The sequence below is a fragment of the Numida meleagris genome, chromosome 12 (genome assembly GCF_002078875.1).
Source record: "Numida meleagris isolate 19003 breed g44 Domestic line chromosome 12, NumMel1.0, whole genome shotgun sequence".
NCBI lineage: Eukaryota > Metazoa > Chordata > Aves > Galliformes > Numididae > Numida > Numida meleagris.
In genome coordinates this window covers 9,600,985-9,618,017 of record NC_034420.1, presented here as the reverse complement: position 1 = coordinate 9,618,017, position 17,033 = coordinate 9,600,985, and the positions used below count along the sequence as shown (strand labels likewise).

The following is a 17,033-nucleotide window of genomic DNA, read 5'->3' as shown; positions in this document are numbered from 1 at the left end:
CGCCAGGGGGCGCCGTAGCACCTGCCGCCATTGGTGTAACCGAGAGGCGGCCCCGCCCTGCCCCGCCCCGCTCCTCTATAAGCTCGCGCCGGTCGGGGAGGGGGCGGTGCCCGAGTTCGAGTCCCGCAGCCGCCTGCTCCGCTCGCCCGTTGCGGTGCGACCCGCTCGGCCCCGCTCCGCCGGGCGACCCTGCCCTGCCGCGAGTGGGTGAGTGCGGGCGGGACCGCGGCGTGCGGGGAGGAGCGGGGACCGGGGCTGAGGCGTGGGTCTGGTGGGGGAAGGCGATTGCTTGGGCCAGGAGTAAGGAGGCAGTGTGGGGCGGGTGGGGCTGGCTGGGGTAAGGGGCCCCCCGTGGGGCAGGGTTGGAGCGGGGGTCGGGACGTGGCTGTGCCCCGCGGGACGCGGTGACCCTGCGGGCCGTGGCTCTGCTCATCCTTTGATAGGGGGCACAACCCCCATTGGAGGGGGCTTCTATCTCGTCCCCTCTCGAGCTGCCCCCGGCCCGGTGCTACCGGAGCCCACGGAGCAGGGAGCCCCATCGGGGCTGCGCGGCCGCTCCGTGCTGGGGAATGTCTGACACGCAGCCTGCACCCAGCGAGCGGGGAGCAGCGGGTGTCAGCTTACACGCCTTATATAGACCGGGCCGGGCTGGGGGGAGCGGGGGCACTCCGGGCTCCGGCCTCGCAGCTTCCCAGCCCCGTCGGGGTGCGGGGTGTTGCCGCAGAGCCGGGCCTGTGCCCGCCACGTAGGGCTCTGAAGGTCCCCGCGGTTCCTTTTGGGCGAGGTGCAGCCCTGTGCCTGGGCCGGCTGACAGCTGTCAGTGTGAGCACGGGGCATCCATCCCTCTTGCCCAGAACCCCGCGGAGATGGGCTCACACCCAGGTACAGCTGCTCGACCAGCTGCTGCTGCTCCAGCCCAGCTGCTGTGCCATGCGGCTCCGGTGGCAGCATGCTGCTGTGCTGCTCACCCAGCAAAACGCCTCTGGCTGCCGTTCCTCTGTGCTGCTGCCTCTCCGCGGCCTGGAACAGCTCCTAGTAGCTCGAGGTTCTGTAACACAGTGCTGCAAGGCAAAGCCCATCCCAGGTTTGGGATGACCGAGTCTGACTCCATGCATTACTCCGGCCCCTCGGCTCCAGCTCCCCTTAGGAGATGCTGATGGATGTGGGGTGCGTCCCTAACCACGCTGTGGGATGGTCAGGGTGGAGCTCCTGCTGGCAATGTGACCTGTCTCCTCCTGCCCAGTCCTGCCGGGCCCCCTTCTTGCCCACTCCCCACGACGTTCCCATGCAGCATAACGCCAGGATCACACCCTCTTCCATTTTGCAGAGATGGGCGAGATGGAGTCCTATAAGGTGATGCTGAATGGGCCGGCGCCCTGGGGGTTCCGGCTGCAGGGAGGGAAGGACTTCAGCATGCCGCTCTCCATCTCCAGGGTAAGAGACATCAAGAGCTGTTATTGCCCACCCTCCTCCTGTCTGTGGGTGGGAAGCTGCGGCTGTGTCCAAGCAGCCGAGGCAGAGCTGTACAGTGGATGTGAGCGAGCTGGGCCTTGGAGCACTGGTTCTCACTTTGCTCAGCCCCCTTAGAGCCACCCCAGCCCCTTATCAGCTCTGGTTTGGCCGGGGGGAATGTGTGCTGGGGGTGTTCCGGGCAGGGAACTGCAGCAGCGATGTGAAATGCTGCGCAGGCTCCTCGGTGTCACGGTGCGGTGGGAGGCAGGGGGGCCTCTTCCGGAGCCAGCCCCGTGCGGGGGCAGCTCCCTTTGTGCGTGAACTGAAGGACCAGCCTGGTCTGCACCACGATACCAGGCTCAGTGTCTCGGGGCCAGCTTTGTGCACGCGCTCAGCCTGAGGCTGCGCTCCCACTGATCCTGGGGCAGGTCCCATCCATACGGCTAGGCCGGTTCTGGAGCGGGGACATGCACAAGATGTGCTGCCAGCTGCTTACATCTGGGGCACCCAGTGGGAGCTTCTGGTGTGAAGCTTACCCAGGTTGGGACTGTCTCTTGGGTTGGTGTGGCTCCCCGTCCTTGGGTGGCCTGCTCTGCGGGTGCTCACAGCAGCTCCAGCTGCAGGATTGCCTTATAAGCCTTGGAATGCATCTGCACCACCCGTGCTGCTGACGCTGGGGCAGCTGGCACAGGGCTGTGGCTCTGAGCACAGCACTGGGCACAGCATGGGGCCTGTCCTCCACGCTGTGTGCCCATCCCAGGTCACGGGTCTCTGCAGCACCCACCCCGGGGGCACTGTGCAGGGCCAGAGTCACCCACGCCGCTGCCCTGGGGCCGACCAATCTTTGCAAGGAACAGAGACGGCTTCAGCAAGTTTATTCTCTTAAAAAATGTTTCTCTTGGCTGCAAGCCAGGGCTTAACAAAGGGTCTGATCAGACGGAGGAGCCTCTGAGGGCCCGGGGCTGGGGCCTCACGGAGCAGCAGCAACGTGCATGCAGGCCAGCCCCTCTGCAGGGCCTGGGGAGATGCTGCCGGCAGGGCAGGGCTCTGCAGGGTCCCAGCACCTCGGCTGCCCAGTGCCAAGGAGGATGCTCCCTTGTGCCTGACTCACCTCGCTGCCGGACTTGGAGCCCTGGATGGAGGCATCCAGCCGTGGTGGCACTTCGAGGAGTGAGGACAAAGGCCCAGCTGGGCGGAGAGGCGAGGAAGGAAGCTGTGGTTGGTGGGGCCAGGCAGGAGCCTCAGCTCATGGTGCAGGAAACGGGAAGGCTAGAGCAGCTCCTGGCTGGGATCCGTTGAGCTGGCACCTGCCGAAGGGCTTTCCTGGCGAGCCTGGGTGCGGCGGCGTGACGCAGCCTGCCGTGCTCCCCCCTGCCCGGGCAGCCGTGTGAAAACCTCTCCCAGCTCCCACTGCTGCCTCCAAACCCATGCTGCTTCCCAGCCCCAGGGGCAGCAAGCTGGGGCTTGCAGGAGTGGCCGGGAGCCGGCCAGAGCTGCTTGCTGCCTCCAGCATCCTCCTGTGCCAGGTAGTGCCAGGGGTACTGTAGGGGATGCCGTGTCCCTCTGGGAATGGCAGTGGAGCTGGGGTACCTGGTGCTGTGCTCAGGGCAGGCTGGGCTCTGCGCATGGGCAAGGAGGGCTGTGATGCTCGGCGGGAGGGATTTTCCAGCCCTCTGACAGTGCTGGGAATCTGGCTCGCTCCTTTTATGTTCATGTCGAACAGGGCTTGAGGAAATACTTGGTCTGAATCCAAACGCCTCGAGTTCTTCTGTGCTGGAGGAGCAGGAATGGCTGCGGCCTGCCCACGTCTGTCTGTCTGAGTGTCTGTCTGTCAGTACCTGAGAGCTGCGTGCAGTGGTGCTGGAGCCAGGGCGCTGCACGTCCTCAACAAAAGTGGGGGTGTCCAGGGGTGATCCAGGCATATCCCAGCCCCGCTGCTGAGCTGGGTGAAGGAAACAGACAGGACAGGAGTGCGACCCAGCTGGGGGATGTAGGGGGCTCCCCCCCAGCCCTGGTGAAGGCTGGGAGCATGCCTGTGGTTTGCAGCCCGTGGGGTGAGCTGTGGGCTGCGGGATGGGCCCTGACTCACCCTGCTCGCTTCCTGCCCTGGGACCTTGGGCCCGGCTCCATGACCTCCTGCTGTGGCTGAGCTAGCACAGCCTCTGCCGCTGGGCATCACCTCAGAGCACCTGGGCTGTCCCTTGGCCACCTGTAGGGATGGTGCTGGTACTGCCTCTGGGGTGCTGGCACGTGCCCCAGCAGTGCTGTGCTGCAGCATAGTGCCTGGGGCAGTGCTCAGCTGCTACAGGGAGAAAGAGGCTCTCTGGGATGACATACTGGGGAACACAGGGTGCTCTGGGAGTCCCTGCGTCAGGCCCAGTGTGTTTGGGCTGCGCTGGCGCTGTGCTGTGGGAGCTGTCCTGTAACAGGGTTAGGAGCTGTAAGGGGTGTGCCCAGTGACCCCCTCTCTGTGGCTTTCAGGGGCACAAAAGCATCTCTCCATCTAATGCCAGTTTCCCTGACACTCTCTGTCCTGCAGCTGACTCCAGGTGGGAAGGCCGCCCAGGCCGGCGTGGGAGTGGGCGATTGGGTGCTGTACATTGACGGGGAGAGCACCAGCGCCATGACACACATCGAGGCCCAGAACAGGATCCGTGCCTGCGGGGACAGGCTCTGCCTCACCCTGAGCAGGTAGGATGCGTGGATCCTGAAAACTTATGGTGCTGGTGTGGCTGGAATGAGGCCGTGGCCCTGTACCCATTGCCACCCCGAACCCAGTGGCCCTGCTGCCATGAGGCAGCATCATGCAGCTCCTATAGCCCTGGCTGGATCTAAGGGCTCCTCATGGCTGGATGGGGCTCATCCCATCTGCAGCAACCCCGGCTTTAAGCCATCACCTCTGACTGCGGGGTAGCGCTGCCTGGCTGTGGCTCCTCGGTGTCAGCATCCCAACCAGGATGGATGCTGGGCATGTGCAGCATCTGCCTCACTGTGTCCTCTCTTGCAGAGCCCAGAACCACCTGGGGAAGCCGCAGAAGGTAGGTGTTGCTCCAGCACTGCTGGCAGCTGCTCAACCCCGGGCTGGGGGTGGGGAAGTCTCTGAGCTTATACAGAGGAGTGGACTTTGCTCCTGGGGCCCAAGGGCTTCTTGGGGACCGGGGTTTGTTTGAAAGGCTGGCAAACTCCCCGCTTGTACGGCAGCTGCAGCACAGCATTTGGGCTCCACGTTTGCTAGTGCTGGAACTTGCTCCTGCATGGGGAGGCAGGGCTGGGGCCAGTGGCTCTTGGACAGAAGCCACTTGCATGCTTTCTGCTTTGTGCCTTGGGATGATTGTGAGCAGTGTGTGTGCATGCAGAGCCCTGCCAGGGGGCACTTACTAATCCTCAGGCTGAGTTTGCAGCCTGGTGTCCCTGGGCTGGATGCCCTGCAGAGAGGGGACCTGGCTGGCAGAGCCCCACGTGCTGTCCATGTCCACGTGTCACTGCGGGGCTCTGCAGGCGAGAAAGGGTCCAGCTTTCCCACCCGGCTGCCTGCTGTGCTGCCTGGCCCAGGGCTGCCCATTGCATGCTGCTTGACGTGTGAGCCCGTGTCTGTGTGTTTTGTCTTGCTCAGGACTCACTCCCCTGCTCTGAGCCCCCGAAATATAACTTCGCTCCCAGCACCGCCCTCAACAAAACAGCTCGGCCCTTCGGGGCCAGCTCGCCTCCGAACCCACGGCCCGGGCTGGTGACGAAACCCGTGACGTACGTGCCCCTGGCGCCCGCCTGCACCCCCCAGCACAATGGGTATGTTGCTGTCCATCCTGCTCCCCAAGAATACCAGGGAGCCCGCTGCCCAGCCCTGCTGCACCTTGCATGCCAGGCACCTGTGGGTGGGAGTGGGCAGTGGTGCCCATGCCAAGGTGCTGAGACTGAACAACAGGACTGTAACACATGGGGACACACACACATGCCTGCTCCTTGCTCGGGGCTGTTTCTTCCTTTGGGGAGCCCTGGAGGGCATGGCACAGGAGCAGGATGCTCGCTGCTATCTGTGCCAGCCCTGCAATAAGGGGCAGGAAGGCTGTGGCTGCTATCAGCAGCACCAGCCCAGGGCCACGGCACAGGGCTGCCGGGATGTGCTGGGCAGAGGGAAGCCCCGGAGCCCTGCACAGTGCTGCCATGCTAGCCCTGAACCCTGCGTGGAGGCTCCAGTCTGCACACTGTGTGCTCTGCTGCTGTGTGCCCAGCCTGCCGCCGCTCCTGGTGGCAGGATCTTGGAGCTGGTCAATGGGGGATATGGCCCTGGGTGTTCTCTGCACCCTGGCCTGTTTTGGGGGGCTGAAGATGGCACGATCTGGTCTGTTGGTGACCGCCCCTGCAGCCCATTGTGCTCCCAGCCTTGGGTGAGAAGGGCATGGGTTGCAGGGGCAGGGGGAGTGGTGCAGGCTGTACGTGAGCTCTGGAGATTTCCTGGGTTCTGTGGGTCTAATTTCACTTTCCTTCTCTTTCTTTCTCTTCTCCCTTTCTCTTTCCCTCTCTCCTACAGGTGCAGAGCCTTGACAAGTCAGTAAGCCTTTTGCCTGCTCTCTCTAGCCTTCCTGCATGCCTCTTGCCCTGTTAGTGACCTTCTGGTGCCCTGTTCTCCTGGGGCAGGGTTAGCCCAGGGGCTCAGTGTCCCCAGGCTGACAGTTCCTGGCTGCAAGCTTTCCTTAGCCTGAAGTGTGAGTGCTGCCTGGTGCTGCTGACTGCGAGGGCGTCAGAGTGTCCTTGCACCAGGTCCCTCTCCAGCACAAGAAAGGCTGCACTGTGCACCCTGCTGTGGTCATCATCGGAGCTTATCAGGCACCATGCAGCTCCCCCGCGTGTGATTTGGATCTTGGCTTATCCTTGCCCCGTTCTCTCTCCTCCTGGCCTTTAGGGCCGGCCTCAAACTGCAGAGATGGGAAGTCTGTCCTGAGAAGACGTCCTTACTGACCTCTTCCTCTGATGATGATGTGGGGTGGGGAGGAGGGCACTGTGTGATGTGTCAGATATGTGCTGTCGTGCCACTGCTGTGAGCTTGAAGAGGTGTGGGGTGGCCCCAGGGGAATGCTGCAGGGATCTCTGTGGGGCAGTGGTGTGTGCCGGTCCCTGTGCCACCAGGCAGGGGCAGGACGGTGCCAGCTGAGCGCCTGCCCCTGTTGCTCGCAGGAAACCACAGGAGCACCCCAGTTCCCCCAAATATGACCCCAGCAAGCTGCATCTGATCGAGGACTCTGAGGACTGGCAGCCCCGCAACACCAGCACCCAGTCCCGCTCCTTCCTCAAACTGGCCCAGCTGACGGGCACAGACAGCTGTAAGTCCCTGCGGGTCTAGGGCTGACTGCGGGTGCCTGGAACCAACCTGGCTGCAGGGTGAGGTGACGCAACGCTCTGACTGCATCAGCCCTGTGTGTGGCATGGGCCATACAGAGGCACACAGTGGTGCCCGGGGTGCTGGTATGGGGGAAGCAGGGAGGGGTGCCTGGTGTTTGTCCCATCGCGCTGTGTGGGGCCGTGCTGCTGTCGACTGACTCTGTCTCCTCCTTTCTCCCCACCGTGCTCAGTTGAGGACCGTGAGGATGAGCTGGTTAGGAAGCCCAGGTAAGGGGTGGCACAGAGTGTAGCATGGCTCCTGGCAATGGGACTGTGGGGCTGGGGCTCATCCCCCCCCAGCTGATGGCCTGTCACTCATGGTTGGTGGCAAGTGCAGCTCCAGTCCTCTGCTATCCTGTCCTGTCACCTCCTGCTCCCTGTCCCTCTCTGTCCTTTTCCCTCTCTCCAGAGCTGAGGTGGTCACAGAGCTGCAGCACCCGCACTGCTCTTGCCTCTGTGATGGGCACTGCCGGCACTGGGCCACAGCTGTGACTGCCCCGTTGTGAGGGTCCTGCCCAGGCACTGTGCTACCACTGTCCCCAGTCTGGGCGTCCCTGGCAGGACCCTGGGCACGGCTGGCACTGGGGAGGCTGAGCTGCAGATGCAGCGGGTTAGTGGGGCCTGCTGGCACTGGTGTGGCCTGACTGCTGCTGTTGGGAGGTACTGGGCTTTATCTGGACCTTGGGTACAAGGTGCTGTGACTGTGGTGTGGGGCAGGAGGGGAGCTGGGCTGGGGCAAGTGCTGCTGGCATCACTGTGGGGCTGGAGATGAGCCATGGGGGATGCTCCATGCTGCGTGCTGGTGATTTACTCTTGCGCCACCATTTTCTCGCCGCCACAGGGGTCCACGTGTGTCATTTTGGGGTACAGAGGAGGAGTGGTGAGTGCTGGGCTGTTACAGGGGTTGATGTGGGTTCTGCCCCATGCTGGCAGCTGGGCAGGGCCAGGGCCAGGTCAGTGCCGGCTGAGCACCTGACCCTATTGCTCATAGGCAATCCATGCACCCCCCTGGTACCCCCGCATGTGACCCGGGCAAGCTGCGGCTGATGGAGGACGCTGAGGACTGGCAGCCTCGCACCGGCACCTCCCAGTCCCGCTCCTTCCGCAAACTGGCCCGGCTGACGGGCACTGATGGCCGTAAGTCCCTGTCGCTGCCCGGAGCCGGCTGCAGCTGTGGGTCGAGGCGGCACCGGGCTGTGGCTGTGGTAGCCCCATGTTGTCCCTGTGCTTGGTGCAGGCCGTGTGTGGGGCTGTGGGGTCCCTGAGTGTGCTGTGGGCCGTGTGTGGGCACGTGGTGGTGCTGGTATGGGGGAAGCAGGGAGGGGTGCCTGGTCCTCGTCCCTTTGTGCTGTGCGGGGCTGTGCTGCCGCCAACTGACTGTCTCCTCCTTTCTCCCTGCTGCACTCAGTTGAGGACCATGAGGACGAGCTGGTTAGGAAGCCCAGGTAAGGGGCGGGCAGTGGCTGTCCTCTGCTGTCCTGTCTGTCACCTCCTGCTCTCTATCCCTCTCTGTCCTTTCCCTCTTTTGAGAGTTGAGATGGTCACAGAGCCGCAGCACCAGCACTGCGCACTGTGCTGGGCCACGGCTGTGGCTGTCTCATTGTGAGGGTCCTTCCCTGGGCGCTGCAGTGCCTCTGTCACCAGCCAGTGTGTCCTGATGCTGGGCTGTCCCCGGCAGGACCCTGGGCACTGCTGGTGCTAGGGAGGCTGCGCTGCACCACAGCATCCCAGACACAGCACATTGGTGGGGTCTGGTGGCACTGGCACAGCCTGGCTCTGGGTGTTGGGAGGTGTGCGGCAGCACTGGAAGCTCAGCCCGTGGGGCTTTGTCGTGGCTCTTATGGAGCAAGTGCTCCCGGTATCTTTATTGGGTTTAGGGATCGGTGGGGCTGAGCATAAGCTGTGGGAAATGCCACATGCCAGCAATTTACCATTGTGCCGCCATTTTCTTGCACTGCAGAGATGCCCGCGGGTCGTTCTGTGGTACAGAGGAGCAGCGGTGAGTGCTGGGCTGTAGCAGGGGTCAGTGTGTGCTGGGCACTTGGGCAGTGCTGCCCTATGCTGCTGGCAGGGCAGGGCCAGGGTCAGGTCGGTGCCGGCTGAGCTCCAGCCCCTATTGCTCGCAGGCAGCCCCCGCAGCCCGTGGAAGCCCCCCCTACCCCTGCGTGTGACCCGGGCAAGCTGCGGCTGATGGAGGACGCTGAGGACTGGCAGCCTCGCACCAGCACCTCCCAGTCCCGCTCCTTCCGCAAACTGGCCCGGCTGACGGGCACTGATGGCCGTAAGTCCCTGCGGGTCTGGGGCTGCCTGGAGCCGGCTGTGGTTGCGGGTTGAGTTGATGCCAGGCTGTGGCCACTGTGGCCCTGTGTTATCCCTGCATGCAGTGTGGGCCCGTGGAAGCCCTGAGTGTGCTGTGGGCTGTGTGTGGGCACGTGGTGGTGCTGGTGTGGGGGAAGCAGGGAGGGGTGCCTGGTCCTCGTCCCTTCGCGCTGTGCGGGGCCGTGCTGCCACCGACTGACTCTGTCTCCTCCTTTCTCCCCTCTGCACTCAGTTGAGGACCATGAGGACGAGCTGGTTAAAAAGCCCAGGTAAGGAGCAGGCAGCTCCTGTCCTCTGCTGTCCTGTCTGTCACCTCCTGCTCTCTGTCTCTCTCCGTCCTTTCCCTCTTTCTAGAGCTGAGGCGGTCACGGAACTGCAGCACCCGCACTGTGCTCACCTCTGTGATGGGCACCGCCAGCGCTGGGCCACAGCTGTGACCGTCTCATTGTGAGGGTCCTGCTCGGGCACCGCATTGGTACTGTCCCCACTCTATGTGTCCTAATGTTGTGTGTCCTCAGTCTGGGTGTCCCTGGCAGGACCCTGGGCACTGCTGGTGCTGGGGGGGGCTGCGCTGCACCACGGCATCCCAGACACAGTGGGTTCGTGGGATCTGGTGGCATTAGCAAAGCCAGGGCAGCACTGGGACCTCATGCATGGGAACCTGCGGGGCTTTGTGGTGGCTGTTCTGGGGCAAGTGCTGCTGGCATCTTTACTGGGGTCAGGTTTCCATGGAGCTGGGGGTCAGCCCTACAGAGTTCTCCACATTGTATGCCAGTGATTTAATATTGTGCCGCCATTTCCTTGCACCGTAGGGATGCCCGTGGGTCGTTCTGTGGTACAGAGGAGCAGTGGTGAGTGCTGGGCTGTGGCAGGGGTTGGCGTGCGCTGGGCCCTCAGGCAGTGCTGCCCTATGCCACTGGGTGGGCAGTGCAGGGTCAGGTCGGTGCCGGCTGAGCTCCTGCCCCTATTGCTCACAGGCAGCCTCCGCCCCATGTGGAGCCCCCCCCCACGCCCGCGTGTGACCCGGGCAAGCTGCGTCTGTTTGAGGACGCTGAGGACTGGCAGCCCCGCACCGGCACCTCCCAGTCCCGCTCCTTCCGCAAACTGGCCCGGCTGACGGGCACTGATGGCCGTAAGTCCCTGTCGCTGCCCAGAGCCGGCTGCAGCTGTGGGTTGAGGTGGCACCGGGCTGTGGCCGTGGTGGCCCCATGTTGTCCCTGTGCTTGGTGCAGGCCGTGTGTGGGGCTGTGGGGTCCCTGAGTGTGCTGTGGGCCGTGTGTGGGCACGTGGTGGTGCTGGTATGGGGGAAGCAGGGAGGGGTGCCTGGTCCTCGTCCCTTTGTGCTGTGCGGGGCCGTGCTGCCGCCGACTGACTCTGTCTCCTCCTTTCTCCCCGCTGCACTCAGTTGAGGACCGCGAGGACGAACTGGTTAGGAAGCCCAGGTAAGGGGCGGGCAGTGGCTGTCCTCTGCTGTCCTGTGTGTCACCTCCTGCTCCCTGTCTCTCTCTGTCCTTTCTCTCTTTCTAGAGCTGAGGCAGTCACAGAGCCGCAGCACCCGCACTGTGCTCACCTCTGTGATGGGCACCGCCAGCACTGGGCCACAGCTGTGACTGTCTCATTGTGAGGGTCCTGCCTGGGCACCGCATTGGTACTGTCCCCTGCCACTGTGCCCTGATGCTGTGCTGTCCCCATTCTGGGTGTCCCCAGCAGGACCTTGGGCACTGCTGGCGCTGGGGAGGCTGCGCTGCACTGCGGTGTCCTGACACAAAGAGTCAGTGGTGTCTGGTGGCACTTGCACAACCTGGCTGTGGGCATCGGGAGAGCCAGGGCAGCGCCGAGACCTCAGCATGAGAGGCAGCAATAGTGGGGCGGGACTGCAGGGGAGCTGGGAGCTGGAGGGGGCAAATTCTGCTGGCGTCACCGTGGGGCTGGGGATAAGCCGTGGGGAATGCTCCGTGCGGTGTGCCCATGATTTATCCTTGTGCCGCCGTTTTCTCTACACCGCAGAAGTCCCCATGTGTCGTTCTGTGGTACGGAGGAGCCGCGGTGAGTCCGTGGTGGGGTCTGTGCATACAAAGCCCTTGGACAGTTCTGCCAGCTGGACAGGGCCAGGGTCAGGTCGGTGCCGGCTGAGCTCCTGCCCATCACTCACAGGCAGCCCCCGCAGCCCGTGGAGGCCCCCCCCACCCCCGCGTGTGACCCGGGCAAGCTGCGTCTGTTTGAGGATGCTGAGGACTGGCAGCCCCGCACCGGCACCTCCCAGTCCCGCTCCTTCCGCAAACTGGCCCGGCTGACGGGCACCGACGGCCGTAAGTCCCTGCGGGTCTGGGGCTGCCTGGAGCCGGCTGCGGTTGCGGGTAGAGGTGGCACCGCGCTGTGGCCGTGGTGGTCCTGTGTTGTTGGTGTGTTGGCTGTGTGTGGGTGGTGCCCAGGGTGCTGGTATGGGGGAAGCAGGGAGGGGTGCCCGGTCCTCGTCCCTTCGCGCTGTGCGGGGCCGTGCTGCCGCCGACTGACTGTCTCCTCCTTTCTTCCTGCTGCATTCAGTGGAAGATGATGATGTATTTATTAAAAAGCCCAGGTAAGGGGGGTGCGAGCACAAATTCCTGGGCTGTATGTCCAGTGGGCACTGCTGGCACTGCGCTGGGGTGGTTGAGCTGCACCGTGGTCTCTTGGGCAGCTGGGGTGAGGAGGAGTGTGCTGGCACTGGCAGACCTTGCTGGGGGTGCTGGGAAGTGCTATGCATCTTTTGGAGATCAGGTGGGTGAGCTCGTGAGGCTCAAGGCCCTGCATGGAGGCAAGGAAGGACACGGGCCAGGGCTGTGGCACAGCTTTGCCTTTCCACCATCCCCCCTGCCTTGGTGCTGTGACCACTCAGTTCCAGATCTGCCTGGTTTGCTCTGTTACAGTTAAATGCTTGTGTTTTTATAGCTAGCTCCTTGTCCTTGCCCTCAAGAGGCACAAAAGCACTTGCTCTCCATCTGACACCGTCCTTGCTCCTCTGAGTCCTACTTGCCCTGGCTTCTCACAAGCCCAGTGCTGGCAGTGTGCTGGGGGGGGGGGGGGGCACAGTCTTTGCCCTCTCTGGAACGAACCCATTCCTGCCCTTCCTGGCTCTGCTGGAGCTGGCCCAGGGCTCCCCACACCAGGTGCTGTGTATGAGGTGGAGGTGTGCCTGGACACTGTCACATTGGAGCAGGCAGCAGTGTGTGTGATCCCCCAAGTCCTTGGCCAGCCCGCAGCACCTCAGCACTAGGGCACGGCGCTCCTGTGCTCCCACCCTGTTGGGTGCCACAGACCTGGGGGTGCTGCGGGGCTGAGGGCGCTTGGCTCCATGCCCAGCACCAAACTAGCTCCTGGCTGGGCATGGGGGCTTGGCCAGCTCCTGGCTGCAAAGTGGGGGTACTGCCTGCATGCGCAAGCCAGCCTGGGCCATGGGGGTGAGCGTGGCCAGCAGGATTAACTGGTTGTTCTGTAGCCAGGTCTCCGTGCCGGACCCATCCCTGGGAGCAGCAATGAAGACAGAACCAGGATTGGGTGAGAAAAATATTTTCTCTGAGTTGGGGCAAGAGGAATGGGGATGTGGGTAGGGCTGGTACTGGTGGATGCATCTTGCCCACCAGCGGGTGCAAAGGGCTTGGGAGCACCATCCAGCAAGCTTCTGTTTGTGTGCAGCCCCCAGGACCCCCGCTGCCACCCCTGGCCCTACCAGCCGCCCACCCTGGGCTGTGGACCCCTCTTTTGCTGAGCGCTATGCCCCAGACAAGACGAGCACGGTGCTGAGCAAGCACAGCCAGCCGGCCACACCGACCCCCATGCAGAACCGCAGCTCCATCGTGCAGGCAGCCCAGCAGGCGCCAGAGGGCCCTGGCCGCACACCCCTCTGCTACAAGTGCAACAAGATCATCAGGTGAGCCCTGGCCTCTGCTGCCCTGCCACCGTCCTGGGCACTGCCAGGCCCCATTGTGGCTGATGTGGCTCTGTCCCACTGCAGGGGACGCTACCTGGTGGCACTGGGACATTATTACCACCCCGAGGAGTTCACCTGCTGCCAGTGCAGGAAGGTGCTGGATGAGGGCGGTTTCTTTGAGGAAAAGGGCTCCATCTTCTGCCCCAAGTGCTATGACTCGCGCTATGCGCCCAGCTGTGCCAAGTGCAAGAAGAAGATCACCGGGGTGAGTGTCTGCCCTGCACCTCCCATCCCTGCTCCCTGCTTACCCGTGTCCCCGGCTCTGTCCCTTCCCTTCCTGCCCCAGGAATCCCCTGTCCCTTTCAGCCCTTGGTGAGGGCTCCCCGTGTTGTGGGGTGCTCCCTCCTGGCTGACAGCAGTTCTCTTCCAGGAGGTCATGCATGCGCTGAAGATGACCTGGCACGTGCAGTGCTTCACCTGCGCAGCCTGCAAAACTCCCATCCGCAACCGTGCCTTCTACATGGAGGAGGGACAGCCCTACTGCGAGAGAGGTAGGATCAGGGGAGGACCCCACATCACCCCACACAGCCCTGGGGTACTGCCCACTGGTGGGGCTCAGCGCCTGCCCAGCAGGACCAAGGAGCGAAGTGCTGTGGAGCTCTCCCCAGGATGCAGGGAATGGTGGGGACCCCCCTGAGCCCTCCATCCCCATCCTCCCTGGTGCTGGTTGGTGCCATTGCTGGCATGTTGCCATGGTGATGATGGATGATGTACATGAAATGTGAGTGCTGCATCCTGGGTGGGAAGACTTACCTCCTCCTTGTGGCCCAGTGGTGGCAAGGGCCACCCTTCCCAAAGTGCCCGGTTCCTTCTTGTGCTTCAAGTCCTGCCCCTCTTCAAAGCTGGAAGCAAGTTGTCCCCGGGCTGTGCTGCAGCCCTGCTGCATGGGAATGAGAGGTTGCAGTCTTCGAGGAACCACTGACCTGTGCTCTGCCTGTTCTCACAGACTATGAGAAGATGTTTGGTACCAAATGCCGTGGCTGTGATTTCAAGATCGATGCTGGGGACCGGTTCCTGGAGGCTCTGGGCTTCAGCTGGCATGACACTTGCTTCGTCTGTGCGGTGAGCCGTGTGCCTGCCTGCTTCCCCCTGCTGTGAGCCGTGTCTCACATGGGGTGCATGCTGCCATCAAGTTTTCCCCGCCTGGCTTTGTCCTGGTGGCTCTGAGCCTGCTCCTCCCTGACATCTGTGCTGGGCTGCAGGGAGGGCGGCTGGGGCTGAGCATGGGAGAGGATGCTGGGGGCTGGCTCAGCCCTCCTGACTACCTGCGCTCTCCTCCCCAGATCTGCCAGACCAATCTGGAAGGGAAGACATTCTACTCCAAGAAGGACAAGCCGCTGTGCAAGAGCCACGCTTTCTCTCACGTGTGAGGGGCAAGAGTTCAGCTGTGCCCATGCATGCCCCTGGCCCTGCATGCTCCTTTCCCACCCCTTCCCCTGCCCCAGGGAGCCAGGCTGGGACTTCACCCCTTCCCCTTGCTCCTGCCTCTTTCCTGGCAGCTCCTGGCTGGGCCCCAGCAGAAGCAGTGCTGGCCCCTTCCACCTGGCTGGCTTCTTCTGTGCCCTCCCAGCTGATATAGGAGCCTGGGGAAGGGGATGCCACAGAGGTCTCCTGCCACCAAGCTGCTCAGCACAGTGGCTGCGGCCATGCTGAGGCTGGAGCTGGGGAGGGTCTGCCTGCAGCAGGGCTGCTCCTTTGCTTTGATGGGGCCCAGCTGCCTTGGCACTCAGCACCAGGGCAGGGATGTTCCTAGCCCCCAGCCCCTGCCAAACTTCCCCCACCTCCCCAGCGTATAGTCAGCGCATGGGGCCTGAGCGCTTGCCCTTCTCCCTCTGCCTGCAGTGACCCCACAGCCCAGCAGACTGCTGCCGTGGTTTCCTACACCCCCCCATGGCTGCATGCCATGGAGCTGGGGGGCCTGTGGGGCTGTCTAGTGGCAGCACCCCCATGCCATGGAGCAGGACTGTCTGCCATGCCTGCCCCGGCTGTGAGCTGGGAGTGCACGCTGATCTCTGGCTAATGGGCTCCCATCAGGCTTGAAAACTGCTTCCTACCAAAGAGCGTGTGCCACCGCTGTCCCAGCACTGTAAATGCCTCTCCCAAACCCTCACTCTCCGGTTGGGCTGCGTCTGATGTAGCCACGGTGCTTTTAGTGCCTTGAATAAACACTTCTTTGCGAGTGCCCGCTGTCTGGGGACTGTGCTTTCACCGAGTGTGGTGTGGTGGGGGTCAGGAAGGTCACGCGTGGCTCTCGCCCCGCTCCTGCCTGGAGCCCTGCCCTGTGGCCTGACTCAGCTCCACCGAGCTGGTAAGGAAAGCTTTGTTTCCTGGGGTTTCTCTTCCTCTGCCCCTGGCAAAACCGCTGCCCCCGGGTTGCCCTTGCCTGCTTTTAGCAAGCAGAGAGCAGTGAGGCAGTAATTAATCCAGGGGACAGAGCAACAGCAGCTCCGAGCAGGAGGTGGTGCTGAGCTCTGACCCCGCAAGGGCATCCCCACTCACCCAGCGCTGTCTCTGTGTCCCTGCTGTGCCCCAGTGCCCGTGCAGGGGCCGAGTCACCGGCTCGAGCAGCTCGAGCGCAGCGGTTCTGGCCGTGCCTCGGCACAGAGCAGCCAAGCGTCCGCCCGTTCAGCACAGCTGCTGAGTCCCGAAGGACGGGCGCGAGGCACCGCTGCCTGGAACGGGTTCGGGGGCGGCGGACGCGGGGACGGCGGCCGCTCCCAGCGCTCCGGTCTGACAGCTGTAGCGGTCGGTGATAATCGCGGCTCTCAACGTGACGAGCAAGGGTAAGGAAAACCGGAAAATCGCCTCGCTCCTCCGTTGGAACGTTCTGCTGGGGGCAGGGTCCGGCCGCGGGAGCCGAGCCCCCGCTCGCCCTTCTGCAGGTGGCAGAGCGAAGCCTGCCCGCGCCCGGCCGCGGCTCTGCCCTTCTGCCACCCCGCTGCCTCTGCTCCCTCCTGACGGCCTCCGCGAGCGGTGCCGAGCGGCCCCCGCCCGCCCCGCGCACAGGAAGGAGGGTCGCGGGTGGGCTGCGGAGGTGGAGCCCGGGGAGGGGCCGCGCCGCGCCGCTCCGAGAACAAAGCCCCGCGGCTCCGCGGGTCCCCGCGCCGCCCCCACCCCCGGAGGCAGCTGAGCCGCTCGCGGGGCGGCCCCGGCCCCGGCCCCCGCCGGCAGCTGCTCGACAGCTGCTGCCCAACTCCCGCAGCCTCGCAGGGCGGCTCCGGCTCGGGAAGTGCGAGCAGGGCGTGGGCAGGGAGCGGCGCTGCGCTGCGTCCCGCTGCGCTCGGGGGCTCGGGCGCGGGCTGCTCCCACCGGCACGGTGCCCTGACCTGCAGGGATCGGGACCCCGTAGTTTCCTGCTCGGACGCCGCTGCGGGCCCGGCTCCCGCCTGGGGTAGGGGACGGGCAGGGGGACGCCGTGTCTGTCCCTCGCAGGAGGATGCTGACCCATGTGGGAGCAAATGGAGACGGCTGCACCCCGGAACCACAGACGGGGTCAGCTTGGAAGGAACTTTGTGGGTTCGCACAGAGGCACAACCTGGGGTGAATGGAGTCCGTGCCAGGGGCTGGAGGGGCCCAGGGTTGGTTGGGAGCAGAGGGACACATCTGGCAGCAGCTGGGATGAGCAGGGATGGAGGGGTCCCCATCATCCCATTGGCAGCCCCACACAGGCTGGGCCCGGAGCAGCGAGGGCACAACGGGGGCATGGGGCAGAGAGAGCAGTGCAGGGTCTTCAGAGGTGAAAGCTGCGGGGCTGCGGGTGGCCGGGCTGGGGGAAGCTGAGGTCACGGAGATCCTGGGGCAGAGCGGGACCGAGGGCGCATCCCGCAATTCGGGGTGCCCAGGGGGAGCGCAGCCGGGATTTGAGGCCGGGGGTGCAGAGCAGCTCCTCGGGTCGAGCTCAGCACCCCGCTCCAGGAGC

The 17,033-nt window shown here is 64.0% G+C and overlaps 1 protein-coding gene across 7 annotated transcripts; it reads left to right on the top strand.

The window, feature by feature from the left end:
* PDLIM7 (PDZ and LIM domain 7) lies at positions 64-15,298 on the top strand. 7 transcript variants are annotated; one of them, XM_021410060.1, is made up of 25 exons: positions 64-207; positions 1,328-1,434; positions 3,992-4,143; positions 4,460-4,490; positions 5,981-5,997; positions 6,625-6,770; positions 7,020-7,056; positions 7,670-7,708; positions 7,820-7,965; positions 8,237-8,273; positions 8,789-8,827; positions 8,955-9,109; positions 9,380-9,416; positions 9,960-9,998; positions 10,125-10,279; positions 10,553-10,589; positions 11,155-11,193; positions 11,302-11,456; positions 11,692-11,725; positions 12,623-12,681; positions 12,820-13,054; positions 13,139-13,319; positions 13,485-13,605; positions 14,061-14,176; positions 14,398-15,298. In XM_021410060.1, the coding sequence occupies exons 2-25, from the start codon at positions 1,330-1,332 to the stop codon at positions 14,482-14,484; spliced, it is 2,199 nt and encodes a 732-aa protein (XP_021265735.1). In that variant the 5' UTR covers positions 64-207; positions 1,328-1,329; the 3' UTR covers positions 14,485-15,298. The 7 variants fall into 7 exon arrangements, with proteins under 7 accessions (XP_021265735.1, XP_021265734.1, XP_021265738.1 ...); XM_021410059.1 differs by lacking the exon at positions 5,981-5,997 and adding an exon at positions 5,066-5,238; XM_021410063.1 differs by lacking the exons at positions 5,981-5,997; positions 8,237-8,273; positions 8,789-8,827; positions 8,955-9,109 and adding an exon at positions 5,066-5,238 and having other exon boundaries at positions 65-207.

Coding starts and splice junctions, on each gene's coding strand:
- PDLIM7 (XM_021410059.1), top strand. CDS start 1,330: ATGGGCGAGATGGAGTCCTATAAGGTGATGCTGAATGGGCCGGCGCCC. Junction 7,057..7,669: donor GAGCTGGTTAGGAAGCCCAG/GTAAGGGGTGGC, acceptor TCGCCGCCACAG/GGGTCCACGTGTGTCATTTT. Junction 13,320..13,484: donor GCAAGAAGAAGATCACCGGG/GTGAGTGTCTGC, acceptor GTTCTCTTCCAG/GAGGTCATGCATGCGCTGAA.